Below are 26000 nucleotides of genomic sequence, written 5' to 3'. Positions count from 1 at the left end.
AAATACATTTCAAAAATGATAAAACTTTTTGCATGTATCTTGTTTAATTAATTTAATTAACAATAATAATTTAGCCATTGCTTTTTTTCTTCATTTTTGGACACCAGAAGGAGTTTCATTGCCATGTTTCTAACCAATTTGTAATACATCTTTCTAACAGAGAAGCTCAACCCTGCTCCAGAAATGAAAGTAGTGCTTGTTGGTGTCAAGAAAACAGCCAAGAATTCGGGTGAAAACACCACCTTGAACAGAGAATGCTTCAGCACAGACAACCAAACTACTTCCTGCACAGATAACCAAGTAAAATCAGTGGTAAGATGGTTACTGTGCTGGATACACCTGGCTGCTTCTCTGTGGCCTCGGGCTTCCTGATGACATCCTAAGTTATCATCCTGGTTGTCAGTGTGAGTGCCTCATTTAAAGATAGCCACTGGGAAGTCATGGAGAAACAGCTGGAACCAGGGGGAAGTCTGCTGTGGACCTGTGGTGCTGTTGAGCTACGGTGATTGGTTGGGCAACACGAGCATTGAGCAGCACACTGACAGTGAAGGAGAGCTGCTGCAGAGGCTTGTTGAGAAGTGTGGGATCAGATGTCATGTCCTGGACAATAAGCACTGGGAGGGATGGAGCTCAGGTTACTGAGCTAATCGAACTGGTTGAAGATGGGATGCTGGTTGAAGAAAGGCTGGCTGCTGTCCACAGAGGTGATCACGTGTGGAAAAGGGCTTCTTCGGCATGATAGCGTCAGCTGCACACACAGCATAAGAAGGATTTCAAGGAGCTTGTGAGCCGCAGACGTCAGCTGTCCTTACACTGGAAGTAAGCTGATATTTGTTCCCAACATGTTTTGTCACTTACATTTCATCCAGTCCATTCTGGACTGTAGTTTGTAATGAACACTTCATTCAGAGCAGTGGTTCTCAGCATATGGCTTTGGACCCCCAGGGTGTTGCAAGATAAATATGAGGGGTTACAAGACAATTAACAGGTAGAAATGAGAAAAATTCATGAAAATGTATATATATAATTTTTAAAAAGACATTTCCTCAATTTTGCAAATCTAGTAGTTTTTTTGAATTATGACAATCTTAGTTCCTTGGCCTTAAAACAGTCATTATTGGCTAACTTGTTTGACTTAGTTTACAGACATATGCAACCAATAACGATGATTCACAAGTAGACAGGTTTTGTTATTATTATTATTCATTTTAAAGGTGCAGTGTGTGAGACATCTAGCAGCGAGGTTGCAGATTACAACATTCAGCAAAGCTTTCATACATTGTGTTAAACAGCCTTTAGTCTTGTCACAGCAATTACCGTAAATGTAGGACAAATTGTGCACTGGGAAAACAAGTGCAGCTGACTTGACCAAGCAAAAGCTAACAGTAGCTCACTTGACTGCAGTGTACTTTTCAAGATGGCCATATACACACATGTGTAATGTAAGATGTGTAATAATACCATTTTATTTGTTTGGCCTATTAATAAACACTCAGCCAGACTTTAAACATCTATCTTGGCTGATCCAAGCACACTTAGTGAAACTGCATGACAAAAAGCGCAACAAAAATTGAACGGTAGTTGGCTTGACTGGTTTTTTACAGCTGTCTTGACTACTGTTGACACAAAAGACTCATTCTAAGCTAAATAAAACACAATGGTTTTTATTTTCTGGTGATTACACATAAAGGACAACATAATGATGCATACTGTAACAATTTTCTGTGAATAAATCATTCTAGATCCTACAAACTGTACCTTTAAAGGCCATGTCATGATTTCTGCATTCGTGGATATGGAGGTTGGGCTGTGCAAATACATAATGGAGTTTTATCAAAAATGACTATGAATATGACTCGCTATTAGTAACGTACAATGAAGGCAACAACAAATAATACAAAAATAGGGCATATTTTAAAAGCTAAAAACATCAACACACAAATGCAGCCTTTTAAACATTTAGTATTGTACTACAATTTCTGTTTGTATATCTGTCAGCATACTATAACAGTTATATCTGCAATAACCCAATATGTAAATACTGTATAATTATATTTATTTATTGCTCATGGTGTAAATAATGATGCAGCTGTAAAGGAGAGATAAGCAGATATATATCTCAGGAAGGGTGGTTACAGTTATTAAAGGACAGACTGGAATTTTTATGGGTCTCATGAAATCTCATTAACGTGATTATTTCATTTACAGCAAATGAATCAGCCACTTCCAGTTCCTGTCTGTCACTAAACTGCTCAGAGGGTCCAGATGTTGCTGGTCAGAGCGTGGCAGAACCAGCAGGAAGAGCAGGAGCATGGACAGAATTCAACGTCCTTGATAGTGACAGCTTCATGTCCTGATTAAGCTTTGTGCTCTCTGGTACAGAAAGACTGAAGTGAACCACAACACTAAATCTGCCCTTCTGCTAATGATCCTCGCAGCTGCATGAAGCTGAGCAGTGAAAGCCAGTTGTCTGTTGTCTACCAGGCATCCCACAATGCTTTTAGTTTTACCTCAAGCACGGGGCAGATTGCCTGTAGAGGAAAATGCTATCAGTGTGTGTCCCCTTTGCTATCCTGGACTGAGAGAAGAGAGTGTCAGGAGGCTCAGTGAGTCAATAGGTATGCGGGGGCCGATCGACCAGTGGGCCGACAGCAGCCCGGAGGAACTGGAAGCCTTCATAGAGTCGTACTTTGAGATGGTGCGGGAGCAAACCATGGGGTCATTTCAGGCTGTGTCCCCACAGAGCAGGGCGTGTTGTCAAGAAGGCTGGAGATGAGGAAGTGCGCTTATCTACTGACAGGAAGCCTCCAAGCTGGAACTCCTTGAGGAGATCAGGAGCAAACTGGCAGAGCTGAGGGAGAGTCTGGAGCACAGCTGGAAGGTTATACGGGAACTCACAGACCCAAGTAAACAGGATGCTAATAATACATGCTAATATAACGGGATCAAGGATCAAAGATAGAAGAAATAATACAGAATGAACTGTTACTTAATCCAGTTATAAGTGAGGCAGTCACAATACATCACCTCAACAGGCTACAGTTTGGTTATGATATTTCTCCACAAGGGGGACCTCTTGTATAAGAGCAGGTTATGTATGTTATTGTATACTTGTGTCCAGTGACCCATCAGACTACATTTGTGCTTCTTAAAAACATGCATTCTTCTTAGAAATCTTGAATTGAATGATAGTTTACTGATCACATAGCAATCGAAGGTATGGAAATTGACTTTGCATGTTCTCCAGTCTGCCCAATATATATAATATACACCAGAGTATGTGGACAAAGGTATGCAGACAGCTGAACATGACACCCATATTTAAAAAATCTTCGAGTTTTGTTGTGACATTTTAGCTGAGATTTTAGCAGTGTATTGACCTAATTCTCAGGAAGGTTTTGAGCACATACCTTTGCTGGACTTGTTTTCTATTATAAGGACAAGGTGTTTCTAATACTTTGTCCATCTCATTTACATATGTGGAGAATCAAAGATATTAGAAACACACTTCACTATGATGGAATTCAACAGAAAATGCCATAAAGAGCCCTGGCACAGTTTTAATGGCAAACATCAATTAAAAATGAGATTATATGAAGAGACATATGGAGAAAAAAAAACTGTGAAAACCTGAACAGTACTCCATATGTGATTGTTAAACATGTCATTTCAAATCTAAGAGTTTTACTCTTGTTGGAAAGTTTTATACAACATTTTGCCCAATGATCCGCAAGAGCAGTAGTGTAATAGAGCCTCGCTCACAACTAGGGTTCTAGTTCATCCCAGAACTGTTAGATGAGGTTGAGGTCAGGGTTCTATATAGACCAGTCAAGTTCTCGAAACCTGTTTCTTCATGGACCTCTCAGCATGAAAAACAAGCATGAAACAAAGAGCAAAAAGAATGAAACAAAAAGACTGGTTATTATCATATAAGATCATCTACAGCTTTCTTAAAACTCCTGGGAATAGTGCCACTTACATATGGTAAATTAACATTATTCAGCTTAACAGGTCCCAGAAGTGGCCAGGGATCTTTAAAAAGTTTGGCTGAATTAATACGTTTCAAGTGAGACTGTGTCAAATTTATAACTATGTTTAAATAATGACATTAAAATCCAACATCTGTAGAAGCAACCAAGGATGAAGAACTTTAAAAAGCATAGAAGACAAGGCCGCAAACTTTAGTCCATATGTTCGAAGCACAATAGAGTGTGGATACCTGAACCATTGGTACCCGAGGGTCCGCCCCGGGTTCGGACAGAAATTTAGAAATTATGTTTGGATCGAGTTAGGACACGCAGGTGAAACTCTAGGCTAGAGGGCCAGAGCACTCAAATGTCTGCTGCCTTTAATGATAAACACCATAGACATTCAACTGCATCAGGCTCGGCTCGGGTTCGGACGCCACACTCTCGGGCACAGGTTGGGTTCAAAAAGAAATATGCAGCTCGATCTAAAGCACTAAAGGTGTACACACTTTTGTGTAACAGGCCAACTCAAAACAGGAGGGAATCTTTGGATGATGGTAGGAACCATGCAGAATGTAATTAAAAAAACAAAAGCAGACAAGCCAATATTTAGGTGCAGAAAGCAAAGATAAAAAGTAAATGGAAGAATAAATAACTAATAACAGAAGGAAGGGATGTGAATTTTTGTTTCTCTGATAACTCACCTTTATTATTAAATGATTTCCTGCATCGTGGCAGCTTCTTGCACAAACATTAAAGCCTTCAAAGGTTGAACTTAACTGTATGCATCTGTGTAGGAGAGTCCACATGTGTGCTTCTTCCAGTTTACAGCCAAACACTCCCACCTCCAGGAATCTGAGTGGTTAAAACAAGAACTGGGTTCAGCCTATCATTCTCTTTGTAGAGAAAAATCTGTGCGGCCTCCATTTAAAGTATTCTTTTATGATTTATAAAGTGCTTTCAAGTGGGTCACACACAGAAACACATGCCACAGCAGCATACAGAGGCTAATAGGATGCTGGAAGAGTAAACACTGAAAGTCCTCTGGTGTCAAGGCTGATTTTCAGATTCTCTAAGGTAACATCAGGTGTCAGGTAAAAGTGCTTACTCCTGTTTAATGTTTTGGATACGTGTGTAAATATGAAGCGGTGAAATATCTGAAATCTGAAAGAATCTATTTTTTATTTTCAGCTGACATCTGATTCATTCCTCACAAGCACGATCACTGTTTTCATCTCTTTTATTAAAGCTGAAATATGTAACTTTGCACATCGGAAGCTCCGCATGGCAGCGAGAGATAACCGCTTGAAAAATGTAAACCTCACTAACCACATATCATGTAAAGGTGACATCAGTGAACTGAACATAATCTGTCTGCATTGTTGGGCCATATACTTTTGACTCACTGCAGTTTAGCAGTTTGTGGTTTGAATGTTTTTCTCTTGAACCCTGTGAGCGAAAGACTCAAGACAAATAAGTCACACATTTTCTTTTTAAAAAACTTGTCACCTGTCTATACTTCTTGTTTTAGCCAACAACTGATGTTTCCCTTTTTCACCTTTTATGGCATTGTTTTACTCTGACAGATAACCTCAATGTTCAGCTCAAATGACCCCAAAATATTGTGATAGAAGACAAGAAGAATCTCGACTGCGGGGATAAGAATGGGATGGAGACATTTTGAGGATGAACTCACTGGAAGCACAATAGCAAAGGAGCAATTTGTAGGCAATAATAGGTTATTTATCTCTGCCAGTCTTCATCTCTCTTTGCTTTATACCTCTCTGAATATTATAGCTCCTTCAATCCCCTCTCCCTGTTGTCTTATCATCTATCTTCCTCTGCTGTCAACATGTCATTCCTCCACTCTGTTCTCCCGCTGCTCTCTTTCTCCTGGCCCATTCTCCCTTTCCAATCTCCCTGCATGTCTTTTCTCTCTGCCAGCTCATTTTCTCTGCAGTTCTTCATGCCGCGGTCTCCCCTCCTTCTCTCGAATCAAGTCGTGAGCGCTCAGCCCTCCCCTAGAACAGCAACTGGCATGACCCCCCCTGCACCCACCCACCCACCCTATATCATGTTTCACAGCCTGGTATTTTTCCAGGTGGAAAAATGAAAACCAGGCAGAGAAACGGGCAGAGGCTGCAGCATGGATGGAGGAGGAGGAAGAGAGCGATTATTTAGACCTGGCGTAAAGGAATCACCCATCGTCCGCTTCCCTTCATGCTCCGATACAATGATGTCCCCTGGGAACAATGTCAGGGACACGGTACAGCATAGACCGGTACACCTTGGCAGGAGGGCTGAACTCTTCCACCCTTTCTAGCCCATAAAGAAAGTCCATAGTGATAGAGATTTCACAAGTGTTACAGTACTGAGACTAGAGCACAGTAACAGCTGTATCAGGTTATCCGGCCAGGTCATCGCTTGTGTGATGCAAGTTACTGGGAAGTTTTGTTCTAACCACTGAGCCTGAAACTTACAGTATTTTAGGTCAAAGCTGTGATAAACAACAAGAAAATCTATGATCCTCAGGCACCAACTATGTCAATTTCACATGGATAATGACAACAGTTTTGAGCTCTGGTCAACCAGAGTGGTTAACAGGTATACTACAGCAAGTAAAGTCTCCAATCAAAGCAGGTTGTGGTCAGATATCAAAACATTTGAAACAAATCACATACAATCTCAAAATGCAGCTCTTTAAAGGTGCATTAACTAAGATTTTACACTGTCTGATAAATTTAGTGAAACTGGGACAGGGTTTGTTGTCTCTCTGCTGTACTATGTCCCTCCATGACAAGCTGCCACCTGTAGCTCTTCTGCTGTGATTCCAGCACCTCTACACTGTGTATTCAAAATATGATCCATAAATTAGCCCCACCTGCCACCTATCAAAGGTGAAACACCTTTTGAATCTTGTGTTTTAAACAGTCTGTCACCTGCTACAAGTCGTAAACTGTTCCTGCCAGGTGGAAGAGGCAGTGCTCTTTTGCACAGAGAGAGTGGGACAAAGGGAGAGCAAAGACCTGCGTCGACATTGCTTCAGGCAGTAATGAAGAGGTTTACAGAGGTCTGATGAGCTCATTTCCTTCTAACTCCACAGTCCTGAATTCTTTTCATTTTCAAACTTGTAGACTTCAGCCTAAAACCAACGCCGACTCCAGTAGCATCACACAAAGCCCACCTGTTAGTGTCTTGTCTCTCTTGTGTTGGTCACAGTTCAAAAGAGACAACACTTTAAATTTTCTAGTCACATCTTAAGGGCCTGAGCTGCCTTGTCATAGAAATGGAGAGATGAATGTTTGGCTTTAAGTCCTTATGGCCTCAGTCCAGTTTCATTGTAGCCAAGTCCAAATCAGGTCCTTATTTTTTGACATGCATCTGACTGAAGTTCAAGTCTGAAGAGTCAACTCTAGTACCAACTATTATCAATCAAGGAAACACGGGGCATTAATGTGCAGGCCTCTGGCCTGGTTGAGACCCCATTACAATGTTGCGTTTAGCCTGTGGGAACAATTTCACCAGAATGGTTCAGGAATAGTCTAAACAAGTCCAGATTTCAAGTGTGGAGGTGATGGGGGAATGTGTGTCAGGAGTAAATGAGGTACATTTGGCTTTGCTACCACCTGGCTTGGACCAGAACAACTACCACCACACACACACTAACCACCCCCAAAAATCCCATCCTCCCTAATCTAAGTCTATCACTGTGCCCCATCAGGATATACGGGGTCAGGGTAAACCTCAAGGGCAAAGTTCAGGAAACAATTAAGGAAAATAACTGCACACCAGTGGACCAAATTCCTGCTCCATTTCAAATATGTATCTGTTTCTCAAAATGTCTCACTTGTTAAATCATTAACCCCATGAGTGGAGACCACGAAAGAGGAAGAGCAACAGTTGTATGTGAAAAATTTAGACGTCATCTGCTTGGCAAGTGGCTATTACAAGAGCTATTACGGAGGGGGATGAGAGGCAAGCCTCTTGTAAATCAGCGGAGGCTTATTGGGTTTGAGATTTGACCCTGAAGTTGAATTCACCTTCAGACATTTAGCTTACTTTTGACCATTTACTATAGATTAGATCAGATAATTCTTTATGCACCCAAATTTATTTAAATGTAACAACATCAGGATGGACAATTGCTTTATGGTTCAACTGCATTCAAACATAACTCACATGAACTGAGGAGTCACTGACAGGCACTGCTTCATTTTAAGGGGCGACAAGGTAAAAAGTCTGAAAAACCACTGATTTAGAAGCTATAATGTGCATGTCTTTATTTGCGGTGTCACATTAACATTTTAATGGAAGATATTTCATATATAGAAGGATCTATCAATTTAGTCTGGCATTTATAGTCTTTAATGTAATATTTGGATGACTGATTTTCTGCCGCTGTATAATACCGCAGCAATTGGCCTTTTACCCCATGAAGAAAATGTATGGTTGAGTTGAGAAGTGGAGAAGGAGCACTGTGGCTTGAATAACAACAACATGAAGGGATGTAAAGAGGTTTCTGGGATGTATGTTGCATAAAGGGAGATATGCTGAAAGAAAACAAAGAAGACGAACGAATACATATTTAATGTTACTGGGAATCTAAATGTACCTGTACTGTACAAATACATAGACACATACTGTATGTGAGCACACTCACACATGCATGCAGACATACACACAAACACACTGTGAGGTTTTGTTTTGACTCACGTTGAGGATTTCCAGGACATTAGTAGCCGGCTGTATGGCTGAGTGAAAGTAACCAGCACACACAAGTGAAATGCATGACGGGACAGCAACACAACACAACTATACATCAAACAACATATGCACAGACAGATGAATGCATCTACCAACGTTACATGCTGTTGCATGTAGCAGTAGTCGGGATGTGGAAATATTAAACTATACCTGGAGACTGACATGGATTCACGTGTCCTAAAAGTGATTACGCATCTGAATTAAAGCCTCCATTACTCAGTATTATTTAATAGTATTGAGCTGTTTGTGGAAGTCCAGGGCTTGGGAAGACCACATTCTGGAAGTATAGGATGCCTGGAGGAGGTAGAGGAAGAGGATCAGGTTATCTATAATTACTGTTCAATAACATCCAACCAGGTAATTGCATTACTCCCCTTTCTGTGTCCGGCTGTCAATACTCATCCTCGGGTTGCTCTCAGATGGGTGGCTCACTTTTTACTACCATCTCCCTTCTCCTCTTCTTTGCTCCTAACACCTCTGTTAATCTGATTTGATTTCTCTTGGCCTTTCTTAGATCTTTTCCTTGCCTCCTTTCATATGATGTTTGCCTTCTTCTTCTAACAGCTGTGGCCGTTATGATCACAGGATGCTCATACGGACCAAAAAATCAACAATGTCCTGCCTTATTCAAAGACAATATGCCTCTTGATCCCAGGATGTTATGCCTGTATGAGACAAAATGTGTGCAAGTGAAATGTAAATGTTTCCACATGCACGGTTGTATTATGCAAATGTTCAGTTGCTTCTATTTGTGCAAACAGCCAGAAGATAATTGCAATTCTAAAATTTAAATATGTTTGAATCAGAATTTGTGTAAATAACAATAGCTTTATGATTGATGCCAAGGAAACAGCACATTTATCTACTAAGGAGCTTGATGCATTCCCGAAGGGCAGGGGGATAATGTCTCCATAGACAACAAGATTTAAAATCATGCAGTGCAATCACTATCACCATGAGTGAACCAGTTCATCCATTTGACTGATTATAGTGGTTAGCTGAAGTGTCGGCATGAAGAGGATGGAGAAAAGCGGGATAAGAAAGCAGATTAAAAACTACTACTTCTCTCGATTACAGAGAATCATATATGGTTTTATCTGCAGTGGTGCTTCACTTCACTTCAGGGACAGAGAAATGGTATTTTTGCTTACTTGCATAAGGATGCTCTCAAAACCACTTAGTCTATATTGTCATTTTCAAGAGGAACAAAGTGGTCAAGGCAATAACTCAGATCATGAGGCAATAAAATATGACAATTTGAAGTCCCCACCTAGGGATAGGTAAAAGGAAAAATGTAAATAATGTAAATTGCAATTGCTTCATGACCAGTATGAACCATCGCTTATTAAACTGTTTTGTTTTAAAGGGTTAGGTACAAATACGTACTTATCAATGTACCACCAGTGGTGTAAATCCACACGGGTAGTTTCAGGTTTGGGGATATATATCTGGTGTCACCCCAGGACAGTGTTGATAAAAACAGTTTTGGGTATTTTTTGTGTGGCCAAAAGCATTGAAAAAACTCAACAGGACATTTTCTTTCTAGAACCAATGCTGAAAACCCCACAGCTCCTCCTGCTTACTGTTTCTCCCACTTTCTGAAACTCCTTTACTAAGGTCTATGTTCTGTAACCTCTGATCATTACCTCAAATCCAAGTTTTCTGCATGACCACACACCACTGCTAATTCTCTTAGTCTTAGTTCCCTGCCAGAGAGATGAGATCATTTCACTTGTTCCTAATACAAATCAATTTGTGTCATTTATTTTCCCGAATCAAATGTAATTTTTGGAAACTGATATTCATCTGCACATTTAGTCATTCACCAGTGGAAACATGTGAATGATGTCACATTTTCCACTTGTACAAAAACAAATAGACAAAAAAAACCCTAAACATTAGATAAAATGACTTAAGATGGGTTTTGTAGAGATTGTGCCAGTATAACGACTTGTATATGCATTTCTGAGCATCACCTGGGTAAATACCACCTGTCTCCTGCATCTTTCAGCTTCTTGTTCCGAGGTACATCAGGGTCATCTGTTCTGAGGGGTCACATGTTTTACAGCTTTCTGCTTTCATGCTCCTGCCTCTCCACACAGTGACAGCAGGGGATCTGGGAGGCGAACACACTCTGAACACCAGCCATGTGGAGACAGAAACAGAAAGAGCACTGAAAGCATCTTTTTACTGACAGTCCAGGAATGCGATACTATCCGCTGAATGTCTCTGTCTGGATTTGTCAGGTATGAAAGGCTCAGTGTTTAGTGGCTGTGTGTGTTGGGTCAGTGTAAACACACTGAACCATCTCAAAAGCAATAGGGCACTGACTCAGATGTTTTGCTGCATCCTGTGGCTGTGTGGGAATCCATCCATTCTGTCAGGAAACAAAGACTTTCTGGTATGAAATGGTCATCCCACACATGGATCAGTCATAAGCACCACTCTGTTGGAGGTCCTTATGCTGTCACTAACTGCCAAATAAATCAAATCCTATCAAAAATAATTATTAGTTAATACAGTTATTTTGGGGACAAGGCACTCGTTTGCTCACTCATCTGTTCTCACTCACTGATGCTACCTGAAAAACAACACGTGCGTATCTAGCGTCGTTATTTAAGCCTGATAATAAAAAAGTACTGTTTCTGAAGTTGCACTTTCATTGCACACCAGCTCTCTGGATGTTTGTTTGCAGGAGATAAGAGTGATTTTTGGAGCAAGCACTACATTTCACATTCAGAAAGTTGGATGCAAAATGTGTTGTTTGAGCCAAAATTCTCTTATCTTGTGGAGAAATAGAGGATAACCTCCAGAGACCTTGTGTGCAGTTCTGTAGGAGTAAATCAACTTTTCACTATGTTCCATTTTTTCTTCTGACTGGAAAAATTACTTCTAATAAAAAACATTCAACAAAAAATACACAGACATTTACATATATAGATTTTTTAATGAGCTTAAGCCTGACAACGAGCTGGCAGGATGGAAAATGAACCATGGTCTTAATAACAGCCACATATCACATATGATGCTTTTCACCATTGTTACTGGAAATGTATGACAAAATTAAAGTCTACAGTTAATCTAGCAGCTACGGTTTCAGGCTGCACTTACATATGCACATTGATACTTAGAACAAAATGCCAGTGTCAATATGTTAAAAGGAATGAACACAAAGTACTGAAGTTGATGGGAATGTTGTTGATTTTGCTGGTATTTGGTGAACTGAAGAAGAAGAAGAAGAAAAATGTGGACAGATTGAAATCTGACCTGATGAAAAGCCAGGGAATCTACAAAGTTATTACAATCCACTGTGAGTGGAACAAGAATGTGTGTATCCTTCAAAATTTCAATGCAATCCATCCAGCTGTTGCCATTTTTGCTCAGCTTGTGACGCGAGTGTACACGAGAGTCACAGAGATAATCTTCCATTAACCTGAGAAACGGAGACTTGCCGACTGTGCCATCGTGTCACAACACTCACCCAAATTCTGAAGGTTATTACCAAAATGTAGATAGAGTATTCTAACGATACACAATAAATAATCAATTTTGGTCCAGGAAAAATATAATTTTTAATAGCTTTGCATGTAAAACAACTTTTTTTCAGGTAATCAAAGAGGGTGACAGGAAATGATGTCGTCTTTTTTGTGTGTGAAAGTCGAATTGCTTTCACGCATAGCCAGAGTGACGTTGTCTATACTTTCTTTCCGCACCGTTAGAATAGTCTATGACAGTTTGGGAAATAGCTTCAGACTTTGAGTGAGTGTTGCCAAATGATGGTATGAGGTTAAAACAGTCGGCAAGTCTCAGTTTGGCAGGTTATCTTTGTGACTCAAGTGTATATAATACATAAGATGCACAAACTGGGACTACTGAAAACCACAAATGTCAATCTCACTGTGGTGCTCGGTAAAAGTGCAGAGTCATCAAAGCCAGTAAGATTTATCCTCAGGAGACCATGAATATCTGTTCAGAATTTCATGATAATCTATTAAAATAGTTAAAAGAACCACTAACAGACTGACAGTCATTCCCACAGCCGCTCTGCTGGCATGGCTATAAAAGTAATCATCATATATCGAGCACATTTATATTGATGCTGATCCAGACGTAATCATTAGATTTGTTCATTGCATTGCATTTTGTCGTCTGTTCCAGAGCATATTTCATTACTACATATACTGTAGTCTTTAACACAGAGTTAATACTTGGTGATTTTGTTAATTGGCATTTAGGTCCCTATTAATTCCAAATTTGCTGGAAATTGTTCAGAACTGTCTTGTACTGTGAACTGTTGTGATGTTGATTCTGCGTCAGCGTTCTAATGTCTGCCTCCAGCTTGGTGTCCCATGTGAGCTGCTGGCTGCAGGTCAGCTCTCCTGCTCCTTCACTGTGGAATGTACATTGGAAATGTACTGTATTTCTGAAAACAATGCTTTGAACATCCAAGCACAACAGATGAGAGAGAAAATACATGATGAAAAGTCTTTTGACTCTGCTTTGATTTTGTGCAGAGCTGTTTCCAATAAATTGCTCTTGAACTCGCACAGAGGAATCTGGTTTTGTAAAAAAGAATAGTAAACATGAGGCGCTGAGGCACATAACCTAGAGAGACAGTTTCTCTCGCAAACACAAACATGCCTTCCTTATGAAAGCAACAGACTGAGATGATGGTACATCCTATTCAGTGGGTCTAACACAGTTTAAACCATTAGCCCCTCACCTACTGTAATTAGCAGGGGAGTTAATTTATGCTAAGCTAATTCAGTTAGCACTGTTCAGAGTGAAAAGAGCTGGTAAAATAGATGTGTCATGTGTCAAATAAACACCCCTAATATTTGTGCAAGAGCTGGCAGAGAGAGATTTTTTTAAATCTGGAAATGTTTTTTATTAGAAGCCACAGGAAGGAAAACCGACTACCGCCGTGTTATTGGCCAAAAAAACCTAAACTGTCAATTGAGACAGTCTTGGGCCAAAAACAAACCAGGAACTTTCAGTTGAGTCTACACAGCTGGCATTTACAGTATATGCTTTACATAAATATATGTGAATTTGTAAGAAAAGCTCTCTGGCCTCTATAATAATACTGTAATGGGGCCAGTTAAATGACTATGATGGGATCATTTGCTTTAAGATCCATTTTTATTCCTCCCTTTGAACCTCTGATATTTGAGCTTAACATACAGGCAGAGACAATCTCTCAGAGTTAACCGAGGAGAAGAAATCCTGGCCATGAATATGACAGCGTAAAGACAGCCTGCCAGGAGAAAAGTGTACGTTCCCACTACAGCTCTGGCTCAGCTCCAGCATGTACTATCTTCTGGTTTATATTTGCAAACGATTTGTGAAGGGTGAATGCGTCTCCTCCTCTGTTTTGAACGGGAACTATAATTCTTGTTTTTTGATGGGTAACCAGTCACAGGTGAGGTCCTATCCCTGACTTGGCACTCCGTTCAAAACATGTGGTATCCACCCTCTCAACACAATATGCTTCCCCCGGCAGTTCTGTCAAGGCATGCTGGGTTATAACATTGCACAGCGCCTCTCCAACTTTTATTTTAGCCCCAATCTATCACTTCAACAACACAAAGATAAGAAATCATTTTTATAACATCATACCAGGGCCACACTGTTTTTAAACTGCAGTAGGACAAGACTCTTGCCTTGACCAGACTTACCAGTGTCTAAACAGTACAGCATCTGTATACTATAAGGTACTGTTTGCTTAAAAGAGAATAATCCCAGGATGAATATTTACCAGTGTCCTTCAAATCTCAAGCCACATTTTTAACAATGTGGTGTTAACCTGGGTCACGGGTCGCGGGGTTGAACTTGATTGTCAGGTTTGCTCAGCCGCTCTGGCCTCCCTCTCCTTTCCTACTGTCTCTTGCCCATTAACACTAATCACGTTCACCTGTTCCTCACTCCCTTAAGGACTGTTCCTCCAGACCGTGGCTCCACTCTCTCCTCCCAGGCAGGTCAATGCACAGTCACCTATCTTTTTCCACTATTGCCTTCATCTCTCTGTCCCTACCTTCAGTAACCACCATCACCGTCGACCAGCCCAGGAGTGACCCCACCTACGCAGCTCGGCCCAGCTCTCCATCTCCTCACCTCCTGCGGTTGGTCAAACACCCGGTTACTACTCATCTACAGGACTACGTATCATTTCCCTCTGTGTTTTTGTCATTACCTTGTTCACTGTATATAATAAATCACTGTATGCACCGAAGCCGGCTACCTGGGTCCGCCTCTTTCCTCGTTCGCACACTGACTGGTGCGAACAGATCCTAACATTGATTAATGAAAACATCCTTGGCAAATGCTTTCGCTTTCGTCCGTCTTGCACCGGTCCAAGAATTTCACCTCTAGTGCCACAATACGAATGCCCCCGGCCGTCCCTCTTAATCATGGCTCCAGTTCAGAGAGAAAACCCACCGCGACCTGGTTCCGGACAAGCGGAGGAAAATGGATGGATGGTGTTAACCTGGTTTCTTACTCCTGCAATCAGGATGTGATCATCAGCCAAGACAGGACTGATTATGTAGATCACTATTATTTGTTAAATGCATCGCCAAAACACTGTTATTAGAATTAAACTCTGACAAGACCAGAACAGCACTTGTCAAGTCAGTTTTTATAGCCCAAAATCACAAATCACATGCAGTACTCATTTGGGCAATACAAGGATCAAACCAGGTAATTAAAACATGCCGAGTGCTTCTAAATGCAAATTAACTGTTTGAGGGTGTTATTTGGATTTAAAAGTGCAGTACAGTTCACGAGTCTTAGTTGGTGACATATTCCCTGTTGTTTTGGCTCTGTACTTCAGAACATATTAGAAACAAAATGAAACTATGGCTGTGGCTAAATACTTGACTTTCAACTTTAATTTGAGGCTGTTTGCATTTAAATTGGAGGAGCAATTTATTAATAACACCTAAAAATGAGTGAGAATGCATAGAGTATATGCAGGGCAACAATTCCTCCACTGTTAATCCTCAAAGACCCTTAAAGCTGAAAGTCAGTGTTTTTATTTTCAAATCTAGTGTACTGTAGAACACATCAACTAACCAATTAATATATGCAATTTCACTGTATTCACAGGTTTTTAAGAATCTGTTTTTAAAAAATTGTCCATCACTACAAAATGGCAACACTTATTTAATGTGGTTCCAATGAAAGTAAAAACCAAGTAAAGGAAAGGCTTACCAGATAGATCCAAAGTCCCTCCTATGTTCCAGAGGTGGCAAAAGTACTCACATTCCTTACTCAAGTAGCAGTACAGATACCAGAGGTGGCGATAAGTCAACAGCAAGTCTCAAGTCCTAACCTTCAAGTCTCAAGCAAGTCCCAAGTTACTGTGGTGAGAATCAAGCAATAATGCAGACATAGTAGCTTCTCTAGCCTTATAACAATCCTCTCTAACGTTACAGAAACAACGCATTAACAGACAGGCAACCTGTTTTTTAAACTTGCTGTTAAGTCCCACCGAGGAGCGTAAACATCACTCCCTTTTAAGTAGCTCCAAGGTCGGTAAATCCATATGATAATTCACTGTTGTAACATTGTAGATAAGTCAGAAATCAGGGAAAAGCATGCCATGGGCCCTCTAATGTCTGTCAGTCTCTGCCCTGGATTAACTTATTCATCAGTACCAGTGACTGCAGTTGTTGTTCAAAAATAATTAAAAACACATCAGTGAAACACACCACTGCAGTGAGTAACATTTCCTCATTACAAGACACAAGATCAGTATATTTGTTAAAATTTCTGCAACAAAAGCTTCAAATGACCAACTTTTTACAGCTTCTGAAGTAATGCATGGCTCAGATGCGCATACGCAAAGTCTCAGTGAAAGCGAGAGGGACCTAGCAGAGTGTAAACAAAGCAAAGAGCTTGTAATGAAGAAATGTCACCCAGTGCAGCGGTGGGCACATTTTGCACCATGTTAAATAAAAAATGATCACAAATTTCCCTCAAATGTATTAAAACAAAAAGTAATGAGTCTTATTTGAAAATATGAGTAGAAAGTACAAATATTTGTATTAAAATGTAGGAAGTACAAGCTGACACAACAATAAATAGAGTGCAGATACCTGAAACAAATACTTCAGGACAGTAACAAAGTATTTATACTTCATTACTTCCCACCTCTGCTAAATTCTGAGTAACTACTAACGTCAAAACAGGAATTTACTATATTCCATCATTATAACCAAAAATGTCATAGCTTGGAAAATAGTAATGTGTTAATTTGTTGCTAAGAAATGAACAACATGCAAACAAAAGACACTAGACATCTTTCGTAAATGTAGGGATTTTATTGTTTCATCTGTGTTTGCATATATGGAAATATTTAGCTTCTTTCAATAGTATTCATACAGTTTATATGGGAATATTTACTGATTTCATGAAATTATTTTGACATAACATTTCCTTATTTGACGTATGTTGAGTTATTTTGTTATTAAAGGGATTTGTCAGGGTTCAGGTTAGATATGTTGTCCATATTCATCTAAGCTGAACTTTAAATGGGCCATATGTTAGTAAGCTAACATCAGTTAGCTACACAAACATTGCACCTTGCAGATACTGTAAATATATTTTAGTGGTCAAACCCTAATACTGTGGTGATGAAATATCTTTTCAATTAAATATAAGCAGCTGATCATTAATATAAGCAGCTGATCATTATTAGCAGCAATAAAGGACAGTTCACAATAAATAAAACTGTGGGATGAAAAGACACCCCCATATACTTACCAGATAAGTATATCAGTGGTTGGGAAGGTAAACAGTCATGATGTTGCTAGTGATAAATAAGAACCATCCAATGAATAAATAAAACTCTATTACATGGAGTGCCATGTGCTACTGCTCTTAAAATACTCACCATAATGACTTCAGCCAAGCAGAAAGTCGTCTTCATCAAGACTGTATTTTATTAATGATCTTGCAGACTGGCGTGACAGTTCCTTTTGCTGACCAATCATGACTGGAAATGTGATATGTACAGAGAAAAATACATGCATCCTTCTAGAGGCGCTGTCAGCACATATATCCATAACATGACTAGAACTCGCATTCAGGGGACGTTTTTCTATTTCTGGCTGGTGGATGGACACATAGGCTAGTAGTACATCTCTGTTACAGAGCTGTTAGTATCTGACAATAAATACAACTTGGCTGTCAATATTGATTACCAGCAGTTTTTTGACAGACTGATTAGAGGCTGAAATCCCGCCATGAGTACTTGGACTCCTCACACTGTAGTGATTATGGAGAGTAAATAGTGCATTCAAAGGACTTGGCATGTGAATACAAATCAAGGGAGGTTGTACTGATGGAGAAGAGTGCTGTCAGAGTCATCAGAACGTGGGTTAGTCAGAGGAGCTGCAGGGGTTAACTAAAAGGAGGATGTAGGAAGTGGGAAAATTGATGTGCCCCAAGATCAATACTGGAGAGCGTTTGGATCTGAACAGCGTAACTAAATCACCCTGTGGCTGCTGCTTCTGGGGTATCAGCCTCCACAGCCTCTAGCTGATGATTGGTGTGGAGAAGGTGTAAGTGGCAGGGTCAGAAAGATCATACAAGAAGAAATGAGGAAAAGTTTGAAGCAAATAAAGTGGTCTCTACAGCCGCTTCATTGCCACATTGTTTTGGATCAATATCCATCAATGCTGGTTTTCCTTAAGTGTAAAGTTTAAGTACCTCAATGAGCATCAAACATGGTTACAATGCTTCAACGTGCATTAGTGGTTTTGAAGTGGTCTTACCAAATTTAGCATCATCTTGACAAAAAATATCTGTGATGCAGCACGCTGTGGTAAATGGATTCTTGTGGTTCAAACCTCAACATATTCAGCAATTTCCAAAAATGGGACTCAAACCATGTTCATCTCTTCAGCAAAAGTGCTAAATGCATGCATGATACAGTGTTTTTTCTTACAAAACAAACAAACAGGAATATTAAATAATCAACAAAATAAACTGATAAACCACATTTACAGTTGGACAGACACGGGAAATGTCAATTTAACTTGTTAATGTCAAATGTTTCCTTTTTATCCAAACTTAGGCAGCTTTAAAGTTGAAGTCATGTTATTTTTTCATTGCCTGTCCGTATTAAACAGTATATTCTTTATTACCATGTTTCAACTCTCACCTACTGCATACATTATCTTTACACTGAAATATTCAAATCAGATAAATGACATCAAACATGTCAAATATTCAAACTTAATGCTTTTTATAGCTACATCCCATAGAGATGGACAGTTACGGAGATACTGTGTCCAAAATTCACAAGATATTTGGTATTTTAAGAAACTTTGGCATCTCCTCCAGAAATGAAAACAATGTTTTGTAGGTTTGAACAAAACTTGGCAGCACATGAGTTTCTAATGACTGACCCACCCATTTAGGGAGAAAACCAAACACACTGTGTTCTCATCTGTGCAGTAGTTTCCTACAATAACATTTGAAACCAGAGGTCAGTGAAAATGAAGGTTTCCCATACGGCACATTCCTCAGTGGACTGACTTCATCCAGGGGAAAACAAGCTCGTTTTTTCATTGTTAAGCTCAAGATCATCACAGAAATTGTGTGTGTGTGTGCTTCTGCTGATCTGAGTTTAGACAAGTCGCCCCCTTGTGGTACATGATGATAATGTACCTTGCTGTGCCTTGTTGTGTAAGGAGACTCATGGGACCATATTTGAGCTAGGATGTTGCAGAGTAATTAGCCAAGTACCCTGGAGTATGCATTATTTTGCACAAACATAAAGTCACAAACTTAATTTTTAAATGAGTAGGTCAACAGAAACAGGAGAAGAACCTTAGGTTTCTTTGGTTTTCTGTACATTGACCCAAATTTCAGGACACAGGGCTTTGTGCTGGTCTTATTTTAGAGTGCATATAAAAAAAGTAATTCCAATGTTGTGTCTGCCTCATTTCCATATGTGGAACAATATTAAATACACACTTAGAGATAATGCAAACCAGCACAACAATGCCACAAACTGCAGTCTCACACAGCCTTGGCACAATGTCAGCTGCAGCAATTAAAAATGAGAACATATGATGTAAAGACACACGCTACATGGCCAAAGATATGTGGACACTCAACATTACATCCATATGTGATCATTCGGTATCTCCCTCCCAAATCATGGGCATTAATCTGCTGCTCTAACAGCCTCTCAAACGTTTCTGATCTCAGACTTTTCACCAAAATCTGGAATCTGGCTACAGGGATTTTTCTCATTCAGCCACAACAACGTTACAGTTGGCAACTATTGTTGAGTATTAAGGTGGCTTTGCCTGGGTTTGAGGTCAGGTCTCTGTGCACGCCAGTCAAGCCATCTCCTTCAGTCTAAGAAAACCATGGACCTGGATTTGAGGTACTGCCAGGCTAAAGCAAGAAAGGGTCTTCCAAAATGTACAGTAGTGTTTTACATAAAACATTAAAGAAATACATTATAAACTGATATACAAAACAGCATAAATATTTTAACAGGATTTAAATGAAAAAAAAGAAAATAGGCTAAAATAAAAAATACATTAAAATAAAACAAGATAAAGAACCAGGAAAATAAATATTAGAGTAGTCTACATATATTTGGCCACATAGTATATGATGGGGGTGGGGGGTGTTAATGCTGCTGAATTGGTAAGATACTAAAGTTGTCGCTTACACGAAATATAAAACATTTTTGTCACTTTTGCAATGAAGAGCTCACGTGAGATTAAAGCAGGAGAGAGAGAGTGAGAGAGCGAGAGGAGCAGGTTGTTGCTGCAGGAGTATGGCCCCCTCTCCTCTCCTGCCTCCTCCGCAGTGCACTTGCAGCTGAGCAGCTCTCCGGACAGGACAGTCTCCTCTTCCTCCTCCTCCTCATTCTTGTTCTTCTCATCCGTGTGTGTTGGCGAGATAGTGCGTTTAGCACCAGCATCTGACTCCAGTCCACACGTCCCGGACTGATGCGCGATGGTGCGGACTCATTGATAAAAATCCGCGCTGCCGGGATTAAAATGAGCACTCCCGCCGAGCCGCTCTCCTCCTCCACATAGCGCTGCTTTCTCTGCACAACACTTGTTTTATGTGATTCCAGCAGGCGACGCAGGATGTCTACTACTTTACCGCTGGTGATTTTGTGCGCTTTGGTAAGTAGCCTGTACTTTACTGTAAACGAGTTTTAGACATCCTACCCACTTTATACTGTTATTAACAGATCTCCTTTCACTGTGATGTTTCTGTTTTTTTTCCTATATTTTTTCTGCTGGGGTTGAGATTTTTATTATTTATAGAAACCTCAATAATCCTACAGGGACTTTGTAGTGAGTTTTGCGTGGACCTCAGTTTTTCATGACATGTTTTCTTCTGTGTAATAGCTGCGGGTTCCCTGTTTCCTTCTAAAATACAGTACTAAAGGAGCAATGTGCCATTTTTTTCCTGCTAAACATGCAGGTGTTGCATGTAGTTACACACACCTCACTCTTTGGTTTTCATCCAGGGAGAAAAAAAGTTAGACAGTGCTGCAGGATTAGTTTCAGAAAAGCTGTATTCCGCTTCACACCGGGCTGCATCCAGACATCCAGGGGGAGTACAAATAATTCATTTCTTCATTTCAGCTTTTAGATATTTGGATCTTGAAATAAGAAGAGATAAAGATGCTGCATCTTATGGAAACTAAACCAATTCATTAAATTCTTAGTGCTGTAAATTATTTGGCTGATTTTGACATAAAATATGCGACTCTTCTCATAATGTGAAAGAAGTTGATTATGGGGGACGGTGGTGATAAAGTGCAGAGCAGAAGGCGACGTTCTGGTATGTCGACAGCAGCTGGTCTAATTGGGCTGTGCAGCTCAGTCATTGTGTGAACAGCCTGGATGTGAGGGGACACTCTGTTATGACATCTGGTTTAATGGCCAACAGTCAGGTGCTCTTTAGTAAAATCAAATTTATAAATAAACTGTCAAATTGACCAAGAAATTGGGAAGAGTACAAACCACACATCAAAGCTGGGTCACTGCATGTTTTTCCTGCTGCTGGTATACAAATTTCCTACTGAGATTACCCTTTCAGTCTGTGTTCGAGCTGAGTGATATTCCAGAGAAATGTCACAGGAAAGGGAGTTATAGCAGCAGACAGGGACATGATTCCTTCTCCATGCACATACAAGAGGGAACTCTTGAGGTTCTGGACTGTATCCAACTACATTTTTGCAGACAAAAAATTTGCCTTTATCCCTGATGACAGACTCGAGTCAAACCTGAGCTTTGTGCACAAATGTTGAGCGAACAGTCAGGAGAATTGACGAGGAGGAGAAATGCACTTGGAGAGCAAAAACTGGAATGACAGAAAGGGGGAAACATCGAGCAAGAGGAGTGAGAATGAGAGAGAGAAAGAGAGAGAGCTGCTGGCTGCTCATTACTGTACATGTGTTTCTGAATGAAAGCAGGGACAGCGTGGGGGGAGGGGGGGAAGAGAGAAAGGCTAAGATGAGGTCTCAGAAATGTGAGTTACATGGAAATGAGCTTTTGTTGGTTACATAATAAAAAACAGGATATGTAATGATTTTCTTTGTTCTAAAATGTGGCTATATCCTTTATTTACCACTGATGTACCACACTTGTTACACATTAGGGAAACAAGCCTCAGTTCTATTTCCAGTGGAGCTGCATGGCATTTATACTGCATAAGTGAGTACAGTGAGAAAATGCAACAAGAAGGAGAGAGAGAAGGTGCTCGTCGGAGTAGATTAGACGGATGAAGGGTAAATTGTGCGTGGAAGAAATGTAAACCAAATCATATATGGAAATACTTATGTGTTATTAAGAGATAGGAATACAGCAGAGGATGTGTATTTACAGTACAATAGCTGTATGCTTCAGGTGTTTAAGCTGATCACAACAAATTAGGACTGAGCTACAGGGTCTTATTATTACGTAATGTAAAAACAACTGCATCTCATTAGCTGTGGATCCAGTGAGAACGAACATTTAACTTGTGGGAAAAAATGTGTTTCCGTTCTATTATCAATCTCCTGGGAACAGCCGTCAGATTACGAGGACTCCCATTTGGGAACAAAAAAGGCCCCACAAGGTAAACTATCAAACTGTATTAATAGGACCTTTTGGTTGAAGATTAAAATAAGTTGATGTAATGTCCTGAGTGACAAAAAAGCCAATTTGAGTTTTAGACCTTGAGGCCATCTTTGGAAAGTGGGGACATTTTGGCCATTTGGTTAAGTTAGGGGATTTTCCATTTAGCATTTGTGGTTTAGACTGATATAGAATTAGGCTAAGGGGTGGATTTAAGCATGCAGCTATGATAGTTAAGTTAGGAGTCAGGTACTAGAGAATGAATTATTCCCACAGAAAACCCTCACAGTACAAGAATGTGTGTGTCGGTGGTGATCGGGAGCAGAGGTTGATGTACTCTCACCTTTAGACCGTAATCAGGACAGCCATGTGTATAACGTCATGCACGCATGGTTTTACTATAAGTGCCAGAACATGTCACAAGTTTACTATTAGAGCTGATGTGCTTTCAGGGGAGCTATTAGGACAGCTTAGAAAGCTTGTTCAAAATGTGTCTAATATAGGTGGAGACAATATGATTTATGATGAATCCTGATAGCAGTTGGGTTTAAGGAACAGGTTGGCCACCTGGCAGCAATTTTCATCAATTTGTTTTGCTGTGCAGGTTTAAGCCACAGTTTCATTGTGCTTTGTTCACATGTGAAAGCTTGCTGTGACGTGTGTGTATGTGCATGAGCTGCTCTGACGTATTGTACCGCTGTCCTGCTGTGCCAGGTGGCGTTAGTGTCCACATCTAAGACGGAGCGGGCCGTGCCCTGTGACTCCGGCCAGTACACCAAAAGTGGAGAATGCTGCAACGAGTGCCCACCTGGAGAGGGAGTGGTGAGGAAATGTGGCGCTGCTCAGACAGTCTGTGCCCAGTGTCTGGACAGTGAGTAAATATTTTTCATTGCATGCATCTAATTTGCATGTCATTTTATTCAAGAGTTAAAATGGACATGAGCAACTAATATAAATTATAAATTAATCAACAAAACAATGGCACCACTTATCAAAGTGGTGCCATTCTAACAAATGGCTTTAGTAATGGTTATAAATCATTTACGAATGCTTTATAGGTCAACGCTTAGCTAGCAACACAAACAACTTCTAAGTTCTGAATTCCTTTGGCTCACCCTCTAAAGAGGCCTGGTATTAAAAATGCATTAACATTTTATAAACACAGATGTAATATATTATTGCAAAAATAATGTAATAATAGCATATTATTATTTATAGCTGCAAACTTGATGGCTTGTTAGAAAGTGAGAAACTCATGAGCCTTTATACCAAGTAGGAAAGAACAGACAACAGCAAAGGAGATTTATCTTCAGAGCCTAAAAGTTATTCTTATTTATGGCTTATAATGATATTAATTTTCTTAATAAAGTTGTTTATAACAACTGGAATGTGATTTAATTTAAAAACCTGTGGAGCAAATTTAGTCAACTTTAAGAATATTTTTCCAAGAGCATAAAAAAATGCAACCACACTAAGTCTTAGAAGCAAGTTGATTCACTTTTGAAATAAATAAAACTATCACTATCACTTCATGTTCCCACTTTGAATACAAATGTGATTTTTCTTACTCTATTCTTACCATCATTTATCTGTTTTATGCTCGGAACTTGTGAGATAACTGCCTCTGAGGTTTGTGCAGCCACCTCCATTTGAGTTGCTCAAAAGTGCTGAAAAGATAACGTTTCAAAAAAACAAAAAACACTCGGTAGCAAAACCTCTTTCCACATTGTCCATAGACCTGACTGTAAACCGTTTTCATCTTTGGTACAGTATGGTTCCAATGAAATCTGCTCACAGTGAGGTCAAAATCTAATTTTCAATTTCAGGGATTTTGGGTGAACCGATCCTTTAATAGGTTGTAAAAGTAATGCTCTGCACCAAGTACGCAGAAAAAATATAGCCAACTTCCTGAAATATGTCAAATGTAAGAGGATTAAATTCAATCTTGAAACAATCAACAGCAAATATCTACTCGTGTAAACTGCTGAACAGCTGCAAAACTGCAAGTGATCACCAGCATTACACACACTCAGACTTGATTAATGCAACGTCTCTGTGCTTACATCATTTTTTTTTATCCATCCACATTCATTTTCTGTGACTTTAATGGTAGCTTGGGCCCTGAACTCCAAACAAAAAGACCGGCAAAGGCAATACAAGCTGCTATTGTTCAGTTTGCCTGTTTGAATGTGTCAGAATTTACGTTTATCAAGTGCTCTGAGAGATAAGGCAATAATTCATATATTTGATGACTGTAAGTGGGTCCAAATGTGTTCATTTATAGCTCTTCTCAGGCTGCGAACCATTAGCACTTGCTCTACAGACCAGAGCTGGGAGAGGTGCCAGCACTGCAACGACACAGAGAAGAAGAAGAGCAAGTGCTGTTCTCGATGCACATGCTCAATGAGGCAGCTTCAGACTTTGTGGTGACTCCCATAGGGCAGGATTACAAAATTAGCTAGGTTTAGATGGTGATCACTGATTGCATAATATGCTTGTCAACAAGAAAAAGTAAAGGTTTTTTAAAGCTAAATCATCTTAGTGCAAAACGGAACACAATAACTGGACATCATTGTGAGGGAAATGATCAAATTCTTGAGCGATGGTTTAGGTCCAGAATTAAGACTTTACTTGATTATAATCGCTGAATTCTTTGCACAGCACATGCTGATTTCTACATTGTGTTATTAGGAAGCTCAAATCTAGCTGATGCCACCTCTCTGAAGTTTTTATTCTTCACATCAAGGACCCCAAAAGCTGCAGCCATGGCTGTGTGGGCAGGGTGCCAGTTTTCCACATCTAGAACACGACAACATTTAAAAAAAATGGCACATAGTACTCAATTTTAAATAAATCAACTCGGTCACACAAAGTCAACATAGTAAAAAATAGAGGTGTGAAAATGGGTCTCTGCAAAAGTATAAGAAATAATTCTTTAGCATCAACATTGTTAAAATCCAGTCCCACCAGTAGCTGGAGAGCAATTCATAGTCTTCATCAATCACTGCATATGATTGACTGGAGCAGGAAATTGGTTGAGTAGAGGTGCCTGGAGTCTGTAGCCAAACCGGTGGCAGCCTCATGAGAATGTGCACTTTATCTTTGCTTTGACATCAAGATAGAATTTTCTTGCACGTCATATTCTGTTTTTATATTCCTG

General features: G+C 39.9%; 1 protein-coding gene across 1 annotated transcript in view; it reads left to right on the top strand.

The window, feature by feature from the left end:
* The first annotated feature begins 20528 nt into the window (after nt 1-20528).
* The window catches only part of ngfra (nerve growth factor receptor a (TNFR superfamily, member 16)), a 36802-nt gene continuing 31330 nt past the window's right edge, over nt 20529-26000 (top strand). Inside the window, exons 1-2 of the mRNA XM_020605528.1 lie at nt 20529-20896; nt 23555-23711. Coding sequence (XP_020461184.1) covers nt 20858-20896; nt 23555-23711 — 196 coding nt within the window. The 5' untranslated portion in view covers nt 20529-20857. The remainder of the gene's footprint in view (nt 20897-23554; nt 23712-26000) is intronic.

This window comes from Monopterus albus, unplaced genomic scaffold, assembly GCF_001952655.1.
Source record: "Monopterus albus unplaced genomic scaffold, M_albus_1.0 scaffold70.1, whole genome shotgun sequence".
NCBI lineage: Eukaryota > Metazoa > Chordata > Actinopteri > Synbranchiformes > Synbranchidae > Monopterus > Monopterus albus.
Note: the sequence above shows the minus strand (reverse complement) of the source record. Positions and strands in the feature narration are given on the sequence as shown.